Source organism: Myzus persicae, unplaced genomic scaffold, assembly GCF_001856785.1.
Source record: "Myzus persicae strain clone G006 unplaced genomic scaffold, MPER_G0061.0, whole genome shotgun sequence".
In the NCBI taxonomy this organism is placed as follows: Eukaryota; Metazoa; Arthropoda; class Insecta; order Hemiptera; family Aphididae; genus Myzus; species Myzus persicae.
The window spans coordinates 463272-476223 of record NW_019104377.1 but is presented as its reverse complement, the minus strand read 5'-3'; the positions used below and the strand labels follow the sequence as shown (position 1 = coordinate 476223).

The 12952-nt window shown below is 27.6% G+C and overlaps 1 protein-coding gene across 1 annotated transcript in view; it reads right to left on the bottom strand.

Annotated features, from left to right (window-relative positions):
• LOC111041643 (ubiquitin carboxyl-terminal hydrolase 34) overlaps nucleotides 1-12952 on the bottom strand; it is a 22746-nt gene extending 9794 nt beyond the window's left edge. The window contains exons 1-26 of the mRNA XM_022325974.1: nucleotides 12904-12952; nucleotides 12742-12838; nucleotides 12487-12683; nucleotides 12123-12339; nucleotides 11845-12062; nucleotides 11473-11771; nucleotides 11188-11406; nucleotides 10846-11125; nucleotides 10527-10790; nucleotides 9925-10463; nucleotides 9181-9308; nucleotides 8678-8974; nucleotides 8295-8620; nucleotides 6590-7119; nucleotides 6344-6532; nucleotides 5228-5488; nucleotides 5077-5164; nucleotides 4789-4985; nucleotides 4332-4727; nucleotides 4163-4274; nucleotides 3893-4104; nucleotides 3656-3824; nucleotides 3364-3596; nucleotides 1994-2197; nucleotides 482-654; nucleotides 3-420 (exon numbers count right to left, since the gene is read on the bottom strand). Of these exons, the coding sequence (XP_022181666.1) occupies nucleotides 3-420; nucleotides 482-654; nucleotides 1994-2197; nucleotides 3364-3596; nucleotides 3656-3824; nucleotides 3893-4104; nucleotides 4163-4274; nucleotides 4332-4727; nucleotides 4789-4985; nucleotides 5077-5164; nucleotides 5228-5488; nucleotides 6344-6532; nucleotides 6590-7119; nucleotides 8295-8620; nucleotides 8678-8974; nucleotides 9181-9308; nucleotides 9925-10463; nucleotides 10527-10790; nucleotides 10846-11125; nucleotides 11188-11406; nucleotides 11473-11771; nucleotides 11845-12062; nucleotides 12123-12339; nucleotides 12487-12683; nucleotides 12742-12838; nucleotides 12904-12952 (6312 nt within the window). The remainder of the gene's footprint in view (nucleotides 1-2; nucleotides 421-481; nucleotides 655-1993; nucleotides 2198-3363; nucleotides 3597-3655; nucleotides 3825-3892; nucleotides 4105-4162; nucleotides 4275-4331; nucleotides 4728-4788; nucleotides 4986-5076; nucleotides 5165-5227; nucleotides 5489-6343; nucleotides 6533-6589; nucleotides 7120-8294; nucleotides 8621-8677; nucleotides 8975-9180; nucleotides 9309-9924; nucleotides 10464-10526; nucleotides 10791-10845; nucleotides 11126-11187; nucleotides 11407-11472; nucleotides 11772-11844; nucleotides 12063-12122; nucleotides 12340-12486; nucleotides 12684-12741; nucleotides 12839-12903) is intronic.

Sequence of the window (12952 nt, the reverse complement as noted above, 5' to 3'; positions counted from 1 at the left end):
ACTGTCATTTCTCCACCAAAGCATTCAGCTGCTAATTGGCTAGCATCAAACAATTTTACTTCTGCATCATTGAATAAATACCATTGATCAGTACTCGGGGTTTGAGACTTATTTGTACGTTCTCTATTTCGTATAAAGCTATAATAATGACCACCATCTGCTGTCCCAGTATGAACTGTGACACCAATAAGTTCATATTGATAATTTTCTTCCAATCGCTCTGTTCCTTTATTTTCATTCATCTCTTTTTCTTCAAGATAATGCTGAGGCATTAAATGTTTTTCAACATATCCAGACATGTCAAGTATCATAGGAAATGAAAAGTGGGTGTTCACTTTTTCTTTCATCATAGTCACCATGTTAAATGTATATCTCATTGTATTAAAACAAAGAATTTGTGGTAATTTTTTAAAACAAGCCCTGTAATTTTAAATACATACAAATTTAATAAAATAAATAACGTCATTTAAACTTGAGTTACCTTTTTTCTGCACGAACTTTCTTTTCACACTGAGAACACGTATACATATTATCTCCATCTAAGGTGTCTTTTAATGTAACTTCATCAAGAGACTCATACAAATTTCTCATATCAGCTACCTGACATCTTACAGTATAAAACTCTTCTAAAGTTCTACTTACATGATCACAATCCTAAATTGCATAATTAAATATCAAAATATAACTTACTTAAGATTAGTTACTACTAATTTATTTAAATTTATTTATTTATTACTAGTTAATTATATATAGGCTATATTTTAGCAAAAATACAAAAAATATAAACAGTGAAGAAATTATTTTAAAGAGGATTATACAAACAAAATGTTTTCCTATAATGAATAGTTTTTAATATTTATTTTTTATATTTGAGAATTATAATTTATTTTCAATATAAAATTATAATAACAAATATAAATTATAAATAGACTATTATTAATAGAACACCATAATCACATGCATTGTCTCCGTCTTACAAGAGCTTTGTACATTCTGAATAATTAATTTGACTTTGTTATGTTTAATTTGAAAGTGAATTGACCTATTACCAAATTTAAAGTAAGAATATTATCAAGTGGATAAAATAGGCTGGCTTTTCTGTATTATAATTTTGAAGGGAGTTATGATCATTTTAAAATCTACAAATTATGTTATGCTTTTGTAAGGTGGAAACACTGCATGTGGTATGGGTATGTCATCCTCTTAAGGGGCCTCCTGACTACTGGATTCTAAGGAAAAATGTATAGGATACTTCTCATACATTCAGCAGTTAGTATTGTCGTTGTATTAGTCGTAAATTATCTTTAGTAGTAAGTAGCAACCTGCATAATAGTAGCACGGATTCACGGTATGCACATGTTAGATAACAATGTTATGATCCGGAAAAAAATATATTTTTAACAGACAACTCTAATTCATCAAACAATTGGTTGAAACAATTATGTCAATTTGCATTTTGAAAAAATATTCTTATTTTCCACAACATGTTCAGGAAGGATCAATCGAGGCACATTTGTATGATTTTAGTTAGTTGATAAAATATTAAAGTATGAAATTTTGCCAATTCTTGAAAATTATAACTACATTCATTGTAATCTTAATTACAACTGTTAAAAATGTGGCTCAATCGTTCCCTTATCCATATTACAGAGAATCCAAATATTTTTTCAGAATAAAAATCGTGATAATTGTACATATGTTTAGTTTGAATTAGAAACAGTAGTTTTTGACAAAAAAAAATTAGCATTAATGAGGCCCCTTAACAAATAAATATCACAATTCACAATACAACAATTTTCATTATTCTTTTGATAATTCAGTGAAAAATTAGTATATCTTATCATCTGAGAAAGAGAAAAATATCTATTTTTCTAAATACATACATAATTGATATACCTATTACTATGTAATTTCACTTACATCTCATTAGAAACTACGTCACTTTTGTGCATTAATTGTCAATAATTTTAAAATTTATCAAAATCATACTAACCAGTGAAACAACATTATTGCTAATAACACCTCCAAATAGGGTTTTAACAAGTGTTTTTAATTCAGGTGTCATCTCTTCTAGCTTGGACACAAGGTCAATAAAAAACTCAGCCATATCCTTCTGCTCACCAGTATTCAAAAGTTGTTGGTCCATTGTATAAACTTTGCAGAAACTACGAGGATTGTAAGTTTTTCTTTCGCTTTCCTGTAATAAAATAAAATAATTAAACACTAAGTGGTTATTTATAATTTATTTACAAGAAAACCAAAGAGGTCAGATTGAACACAGCATCTTGCTAGAGAAGTAATATCAAGGTTTGTTCAGGTAAGAGTGCAGTCATAAAGTAGATGATACATTTCTTAATAAGAATGCTGCAAAGCAAAAATGAAGATTTTTTGCTCGCTTAATACACAATTGGTTACATACTATGTAAGAATGTCAGATGACAACTCCATACACTAAAATCTATAGTGCTATCTCTAATAGAGTGTAGACAGGTATTGAGAACTTTATACTTTAACCTAGTTACTTAGGGATCTCACAAATTGATATGATGTTTAGAAGTAATAGGTATAAAATAAAATAAGTCTTAGTTGATATCTATATACTCAAAGGAATTTTCAAGAAAATAGAGGTGATGTATAGGAGAACGAATCCTAGGAGGGAATGTGTCTAAAAACAAAGATGACATCTGATGGGTGAGAAGAGGAAAGAGGTGAAAAGAGACGCATATATAAAAATTAAGAAAAAGGATTAAAACGGCGCCTAGTGACTGCCAAGAAACATGAAATTCAAGAAGAAATTGAAGGTATTTCAGAAATCATTAACAGTAGCACATTGTCTTATAAATGAAATATTAAAAATCTTTTTTTTATTCTAGTTTCTTGTTATCCTCAGCACAAAAATAAAAAATAAAATCTAAATCTAAATATTAGATAAATAGAGTAGAAACTTAATTAACCTTCAATCGATTTACCATCAATCTCTGTAATCAATCAATGGTCACCGTCAAAAAAAAAATAGTTAATGATGCAATCTCGATATACACGTCGCAGGGACTATCAGACTACTCAAATAGTTGGTAATATCCAAAATATGCAAAAATGCGATAAACACAGCGTTAAAGAAAAAATTGAATCGTTAAAAAATTTTAAGTTGTATTAAGAATAATTATATACGGTTATTGCAAAATTTCTGTTAAACGTCATAGTCCTGACAGTGACGGTTTATGGAGTTTCTACAATTCATCATTAAATAAAGCAGGCATTTTTTACACATTTAAGATTGTGCTTGTCTAGTCTAGCTCAATAAGGTATACAATTCTAATATGGTCCCTACAGTTAAAATATTTATTTTTAAATCAATCATACCAATAAATAAGCAAACATTCGCTTAAGCTCAACCAATATAGATGCATGTTTATTAGACTCATCACATTTTGCTTCAAGTATTGATCGCCTTGCTTGTGGCATCATGAATAAATGCTGCATACAGGAGGCCATATAACAAGTGGCACCAAGATTTGTTAAGCCTACGTACCCACAATTAGATCGACCATCATCATGAGGCCAATAATCCCATAAGTATGGGAGCCGATTTAAATCTACAAAAAATATTGGTAAAAATGAATATGTGTACAAAATAACAATTTAAAAAATATACCATTACTATGTTGCTCTAATAATTTTTTGTATAAATATTCATAGTTTTGAGGAGTTTCTTTTACTAATTCAACTAACAAATCATAAGCTGAAGATCGAGCACTTTCAGATTTACATTTGGGTAACTGTCGATTTTGGGGATCGGGTAAAGCAAACAAAAACTCAAAAACCTAGAATTTTAAAATAAATGGCAATTAATATGATTTTTTTAATTTTTTAATTTTTCTATAATACATACTGTGTCCAAAACTTTATGACTTTGTTTACTAAATTTAAAAGGGGGTTTATGCCCCAGTATATTTGACATTAAATTTAAGAGTCCAATCAAACCATCATCTTGAAGGCCACTATAATGTGTCTCAATAAAATCTCTAGATGCAATTGATTCCCAAACACGTATAGCCAATGCTTCAATATCAATAATACATTTTGGTGGAAATTTAATACTTTCTAAAATAATAAAATATAAATTGACATTTATATAAGTTTAAACATTTTCAACATTTACCTTGAATGATGTCATTGGGTAAACAATTAACAAGTCGACACATAAGCCAAAAATAATCTCGGCAGGCTGGTCCATAATTGAGTTTATCTTCATCAGTTATTCTCATTGAATTCTAAAATACAAGATAATTTAACATAACATTTTTAACCTATGGTTTAAATTTACTAACTTCATGTCTTATATTTTGTGGTTGCATGCATTCAGCCTTATCTAGGAACTTGATTAGCTGAGATAAAAGTAATGTAGCAGCAGTACGATTTGCTGGAGGTACAGCACAAAGCCGATATAACGCAACACATATTTCATGTCTTACTAATGGGTCTGGATCCTCAAGAACAAGATTGCAAAGCCACATGGAGAACTGATTAGATTCTAAAAGTGCTTCACAAATACCATTTACGCTGTGAGACCATGACAAAACCAAAGTCATTAAGAAATGAATAACTTGAGCTCGACCCCAAAACCCAGTTTTTATATCTTTTGGGTGTCCAGGATAAGATAACTCATTTAAAATACTCATCAATCTAGGTATAACCAAATCTATTTTCATAAGTTTTAACATTTCCTAAAAATAAAATTAAAAATAAAATAAAAAAATATTTAATTAAATATGTTGAAAAAATTACTTTGTTAAGTTTTGGAACAACAAGATTAGCTTGCTTTTTAATGTGTGATTTTCTTGGTCGAAAATAAGGATCAAAACCAAGTCCTTCAAATTGATCTAATTGTCGTCTATCATTTGGTGACACACCAAGTTGGCAGAGTAATTTAAGTAAATGAGCCAAGCAATCTTGATGCCATTCACTGTTACCCTGAAGTGTACCTACAATTTTTTTATAATTGTTTTTAAAATACAGATTGTATCTTGATACAATTATTTAGTTTAGATTTTACAATTGAGATCTACATCTTACCAGACAACAAAATAGTAAAAAGATGCTCTAAACCTCCTTTTTCAATGAAATATTCTCCCCATGAACTAGATAATCCATTTGTTGATACCTTTGAAATAAAGTGTGAACATTTTTTAAAAAGTGAATAATATTATTTATGATTTAAACATACCTCTAGCAATACTTCATCTTCATCTGAATTTTTTTCAACCCCAACCTGAACTAATGATTCGACAATGTATAGTGAATACATTAATTTTTGTAAATTTGATGGATCTAAATCTTTTTGTAACCAAACTTGACATTTTTCTTTTGATTCGTTAGTTGGAAAGTGTTTAAAACATTCTAACATTGAGGGACTAGTTGGAAGCATTGTCAAAATATCCCAAACACTTCTTGATAATACTTGAGCTCTTCCGTGCAGTAATTCGTTCTAAACATAACAATAAAATCCAAATTTAAAATCAATTAATTAAAAACATATGACAGCTAATCAGTTTTCAATTTTCACCAATTGTTTCCATTGATGTTTAAAAAAATTTTGAACTAACTTTATCAAACTTGTATTATCTTGGCTCAAATATCATTACAACTAAATTAGACATCTCTCAAATGAAAATGAATAAAATAGCTATAATTTTATATATTAAATACAATATAATATTATGAATATTAATTAAAATGTATTAATATTAATTTTAAAAATAATTATAAACAAGTATTTTGTAAGCATTTATTTTTACATCTTTACAGATGTGGATTAAATTTAAATTTGCATTTAAATGTGTACGTATTTGATATCAATAATCAAAATATAAATGTTAAGAACAACTTATACCCCCGTCTGTTTATCCGTCTGTTAATTATTAATTTTACTATTCATAATCCAAAACAAAAAAACTAGAAATAAATATAACTAGTCTTATTAATATAAATATTTTAATAGTAGTTTCAAATAAATTGTTTAGGTTCTATTCTATGCCATTTCATATTACCGTATATTAAAAATTAGGTACACAAATAAAAAGGTTGACCGTGTATGAAATTGTAGTTTATTGGGTAGCATAATTTTAAAATTCACATAGATACTGAGAATTAAGCACACTTGCAAATTGTTGATTTCCCAGACTTGTTTTTATCTAATTCAGCTTATCTAAATTTGATATTGTTTTTTTTTTAAATTATATATACTTTTTTATTAGTTAAATGTTTTATATGACTATTTTTAAAACTATAAAAAAAACATTTTATGATCCCTCTTTTATAATTCAGAATAATAAATAATTACTTCTTCTTCGTCAATTGTTTTCATTGATCCAAGAGTATGCATGAGACCAAACAGTACTTCAAAATTTTTAGGCCGTAAAAGCAATAAAGTTGGAGAACTTTCTTTGGTTGGTACAAATTGTGCAGATCCTGGTAAATCTTGGTCGCCAAGTTTCTTCTTACGAGTAGTACTTAATGATAAGTATATTATCTAAAATAAATATTTCAAAAAATTACTTGTCACCATAATTAATTTAAAATTATTTACTTGATTATCTTTTAATCCAGTTTCTTGAATAGTTTTTTCATCAAAATCTGATGTTATTTCTTGGCCTAAAGCAATCATGCGTATATTCCCATCTGTAGGTAATTTTTGAACTGCCAAGTTATCATTCTGACTTTCCCACCAATGAGCTATTTCAGCTCTCATATCAGCTATATAATCAGTACTAGGCATATCAAGAGTTAATTTTTCATCTAACATTGCAGGATTGATATTTAATCTAATTGTTGCTGCATTTTTATCATTTTGAATTACATGACTCATAATACCATGCCCTTCTAAAGTCCATTTTCTTAAATGATAAGCATACTTTCTCTTAAATGTTTCTAAGTGAGTTTTTAATAGTAACAGAGCTCGTTGTATATAAAGAAGACTGGATTCTTCTTTATCATTTAAAGTATCTGCAGCTACTGACAAATTTGATACACACTCACTAATAAACTTATCTTCTTTATCAAGTTGTAAATTCATCATATAATAGTTGTTTATATACTGTATTGCAGCCATGCTTACATCTAAAATCAAATTGATTTAATAATTAACATATCAATCATAATTTATAACTAATGAAGAAGAAGAAACATTGATAGTATACATAAATGATGACTGTGCTTTTAAAAAAAAACATTTCATTATTGAGAACAATTCATAAATAAATATGTTAACTGAATAATAAAAATTATTTCCCACAGTTTTACTTCCCCAAAAATGTTTATCCATAAATATTTACTTCTTGAATTAAAACATTTATAATAGTAGCCAAAGAAATGTCCACATTTTTTATGTTTCTATATATTTTATAAAATGTATTCTGTTATATGCACTTAACATGTTTAATGACTAGTAAAATATGACACGTGTTGTCTACAAATACGTGGAAAAAAAATTAAGTTTTTCTAAAAATAGACCAAAACTCAACACAAATATACTAATCAAAAAAAGAGGTTTCACTGAATAACCACGTATAAAATGAATCATTGAAATCCAATTAAATTATAGCCACATTTAAATTTTAAAATTTGTCAACTGTGTGTTGTTGCAGTTAAGAGAGATAAGTTACAGGTGTTGCCATGCATCGATCTTACCATTGAAAATGTTAAATCAACAAATGATTGTATTTAACAACAATAAATAAGTTAAACATACCATATTACTACTGTTATTACATATTAACTTGATATATATTGATTTGATGCAACAATTTTTGTTTTTTACATAAATTTTGCACATAGATATTAACAATATGTAAGAAATACCTAATAGAAAATCAATGTGGCATGTAACATTTTTTAAATTGCAAAAAATTGTTCATATTTCATTAAGTTTGAAGTGTTTCAGAACAGTGGCTTAATATAAAAACCGAAATCTCAATGCCAAAGATTACTACATATGAACATTTTGATTTGGCACGCACAAAAAGTAATAAAACTGGTGCTCACACCCTTTTGCCTTTTACCAGTCAACATATAATATTAAATTAAATTAAATATTAAAACGTTAAAATTAAAAATAGAATGACGTAATCACGTGTATCAATATAAACAAACACAAAAACAAAGTATAATTAATCTTAATAACATAAAATTATGTGTAACATTAAAGTAGTTTTCACATTTTAATTTATAATAATGCCAAACAATTTTTCTTTCAAATCTGAGTTCTAATTAACTATTAATTATTTCTTACTAACCATTATTTGATGCTTTTAATGCAATTCTTGACAAGTGTTCCATAGCAGCTGCATGACCATTTCTTGCTAACAACAAATAATCACTAGATACTTGTTGTTGAGCCATATTACATAGTTGTGTAAATAAACTAAGAGCAGTCATAGTATAACTTTCAGGAGCTAATGATAACAATTTTTCACAGTACAAATGCGTCAATGTTTCAACATTAAATGTATGTTGTTCACGACAACGTACTTGCCGTAATAACCAATTAAATAATTCATCTCGACAAACTTCATCAGATACCAAACAATTCCATAATGTATCCACTTCATCAATAGTTAACCTAAAGAATTTAACATTTTAAAAATCAATCTTGGTTAAATTGCTATTAAGTACTTACTTAATAGTATCTGGAAGTCCAATTGAAGAGTAAATATGAGTCAAAAATTGTAACCTAGCTTCTATATGAATTTGGTGGGAGTAAAATCCTGAATCTTCAAACAAGTTATCGGCATGTTGTTTACAGTACTCTCGAAAATTGTTAAATACTCGATCAATCATACTATGATGTTTAACAGCCCAAAGAGTCACCTGACGAGTATCCATTCCAACATTAAGGTTAGCCAATGAAGCTCCTCGGAATTGATGAAATGATGCAAATAACTTAGGTAATAATCTTAATGAAATAACTACAGATCTAAAACAAAATACATACAACTAAATTATAAGCTATCAAAATGTAGTTTAAATTTTAAAATTAGATTTAATTGTCCCAATATACACATTAAGTATTTTAATTTTTAACATGCAATGTCATTAATTTTTTACCAACACTACAATTTTTCTGTTTAGTTTTAAAAAACTTTTTAAAAACTATAAAAGTTTATATAATGTTAAACATACTTATTTTTTTGTATATTTTCTAAACAGCCTTCAATGAATTTCATTCTGATAGCACGGTCAGTATTAAAGCATACTAAATTAAACAATGCTTTTTCTGCTTCCAAAGCTAATGATTCACCTAAGAGAGTCTGAAAAAATAAAAAATATATGTAATTAATAAAACACATTCATAAACATATAAAATATTTTTTAATAAATATCAACATCAACTTATTAAAAGAAATAAATTTATTTAACTTAATATAAGCAGTAACTATAATATAAAATGTATTCAAATTATATTGTAAATAGAACTAACGGCTTAGTAGCTGAAGAAAAAAAAGGAAAAAAAGATTTTTTTTATCTTTCAACAATATTTGACTATAAACAAAAACAATAAATAAATACATTTTTGTATAATATATTTATTATATAAAGATTACATCAATATACATGTACATACATTTTTAATTAGGAATTTAATTACATCACATATGTAAATAGATAAATGTAGTATGTACTGTACAAGTTAAGTTAACTTTACAAATATTAAATTTTTCCAAAACATTTTCTGAAAGAAAATCTAACTCCTAAATTCAGGGTCAAAAATAATTTTAATAAAAAATAAACTACGCTTGTTATAATTATGAAATCATATTTAATGATTAAAAAATAATTGTTTTACCTAGAAATATTTTTTAAATAATTCATTATATTCGGATATAAAAAAATATATAAATCAAATATTGTTTCTATATTACTCACAATATTATCATCTTGAAGTAAATCCCACAATAACGTTGAACCAGGTTTACAAACATTTTCTATATTGAACTGGTTAGATATTGTTGTAGTTATATTTTGAGTACAAGGATGCACATTTTTACTGGTATGGAAATTAGAATGGAATGCCATATGGTTTAACTGTTGTGTTGATAAATGAGTCTGAGCACGTGCCGCAAGTTGCAATAATTCCTCGTCACAGCCTGAATCTTCTCCATCAAAATCAGCCATATTTTTGTCAGATTTATTTGACATTCGAGATGACATACTGTTTTCATCTCCACTATAATCTTCCAGCATTTGTCTATTCATAAGTGTAGATGGTACCAGCTGATCTGAAGTGGTATCAATGGGTGATATACCAATTTCCATAGCTTCCATTGATTCACTATCTTCATCTTCAATATCTTCATCCTCATCTTCATCTTCATCGTCGTCATCTTCTTCAACGTCAGACTCAGAATCATCTTCAGTACAATCAGTTCTAATGCACCTCATTTTAAGATTTCGTATTTTTTTGTCTAAAACATTAAAAAAATAAGTAAAAATAATAATTATTATTATAATAAAAACATGTAATTTACGGTTATTAATTTTTCCTCTTGGTTTTTGAAGTTTAGTTCCCTTTACTAGTTTACAATGATTTATTTGAACTTTATCTGAATCTTCATCACTAGAGTTACATGGTTTCATAACCCTCATTCTTGTATCTCTCATTGCTTTCTTTCTAACACAATGCCTTATTTTGCACATACCTAATGGCTTGGATGGTCTAATAATATCTTTTTCATTTATATCAAAATCATCATCTAATTCTTCAATTTTTGCTCCTTCTAGAACTAATGATTCTAAAAACAAGAAAAAGATTAAAATATATTTTTACTATTTCTAGAAAATTCTTACCATTATCAGAATAAGCAAAAATGTTTTCTTTCTTAGGTTTTTTTCTAGGAGTAGGACCATCACTCATATCACTTCGTTCATCACTAGATTCACCCTCAGAGTTGCTATTAAGGCTAGCACTATTTTCTGATGTACTCATATCATTTGAGCGAACTATTCTACGACCATCACGTATACTTACGATCCTTGACATTTTGGGAATAGAAAATTCATGAGTTCTTGCTGTAGTTGCCATACTTGACCAAATAAATTTGGTAAGAGCTGATGCTAAAAATAAGCTCTATAAAACATAAATAGAGTTACATTTTCTAAATTCATAATTTGTCTTATGTTTAAATTTACTTGTTCAGTGTGCTCTTTTGGTTCTAGTTTTCTTAGTAAATGATATAAGTGTAAGACAGGAGCAGGTTCTAAGTGTTTGATAAAACCAGGTAATAAATCAAATACTTGTTTGCTGCAATGTTTTAACTGTGCTGCTTGCCAAATAGTATCAATATGTTCATTAGTGATCTTACCTTCTGATGCTAAAAAATTAAGTGTAATACTACACTGTTTAATTACCTAAAAAAGGTTTACATTTTGATTAATTTAATTTCAATTTAACATGGAAGTCTTAACAAAACATACTTCAACATGTAAATTTGGCCCAAACACATGAGATATAATTTTACGATGTACAAGCCAAGTTGCTAAATTATGTCCAATCTGTTCGATAGTAACCATATCATTGGATTGTGATGATGTTGATAATGTTGCTGCAGTTACATGAACAAGTTCATTTAAAGATCCTATATGGCTATTAATTTGAGATATTCCTGCTAGCCTCATTGTTAATGTTGGGGATGTAAAATACTTAAATGCCAATTCAAGACCGTCTTTATCTAAATTAGAAGTATGACCATCCTTGTTTGAACTCCACATAAAATCTTGAAAAAAATTTACATGTTTTTTGGTGAATGTATTTGTATTTGTTACTTAATAATATAATAATATATTTACCAGCCATAGTTTTTGCTGCAGGAGTTCTCAACTCTTTATCAGATAAGTTACACATAAATCTTAGAACTTTTGACCTCAGTGGAACAAATACATGAACGTTTGTGTGATAATTTAGCCACAGTTTTACATTACAAGCAAGTATAACAATTGGATTTGCAATAGTTAATGGCAATGATTCATAATCAAAACAAGACATAATTGCTTCCAAGCCACCAACCCTAAATAAATAAGATGCTTGGTTTACAAATAATGTATAAGAATTAAAATAAATCACGTACCGGCAAAACATATTGACAGTTCTTAACAGTAATAATGGCATATCGATTTCTTGGACATCGCAATAATGATTCATTGCTGAAACTTCTTGTTGAGTTACTTCTTCTGTCTTGTAATGTGGGTATTGTTTTACAGCCACATATAATGGAAAATTCATCAAAAATACTTTTGTCATGAGATGTAATGGTTTTTCCATTTCTGCTAACGTCCATTGCAATTCTACAAAATTAATTTTAAAAAAATATAAATTCCGTGAAAATCGATTAAAAGAAAATAAACAAATAAACATTTAACACATTTATCTAGTAGAAAAACAATACAATATGTATTATTAAGGTTTGAATTTAAAAAAAATTAACTATTAACCTTCGTCTTTGAAATTTGCTAGTAAATTTTCCCATTTACGGCTACTCTCAGCATCATCATCGTCACGAGCTGGATAGATAATATTATCTTGTCCCTTATAAGATTTTAACAAATTAGTCATTAACAAAACAAAACATTGTGTAATCCACTGAAACTGTTCATAGTTTTTCCTATCTTGAAATCCACCAAGACATTGTCTGTAAAATAAAGAAATTAGTGTTAGGTAGTATCAGCATTTTATAATTGTTTGCTTACCTTTGCATAAAAGCCTGAACAAAAACAACCAATTGATTCACTTCAGACTTCGATAGAATTACACAACTAAAGTCATTCTTTGCACTTGCATCTCTATCTGTAAGAAAAATAACAATTTTAACCACATAAAATAATATTTTAGGAGATATTTTTAATACATACATGGTTTCAGTAGCTTTGAAAACTCTATACATGTCTCACATTCACACAT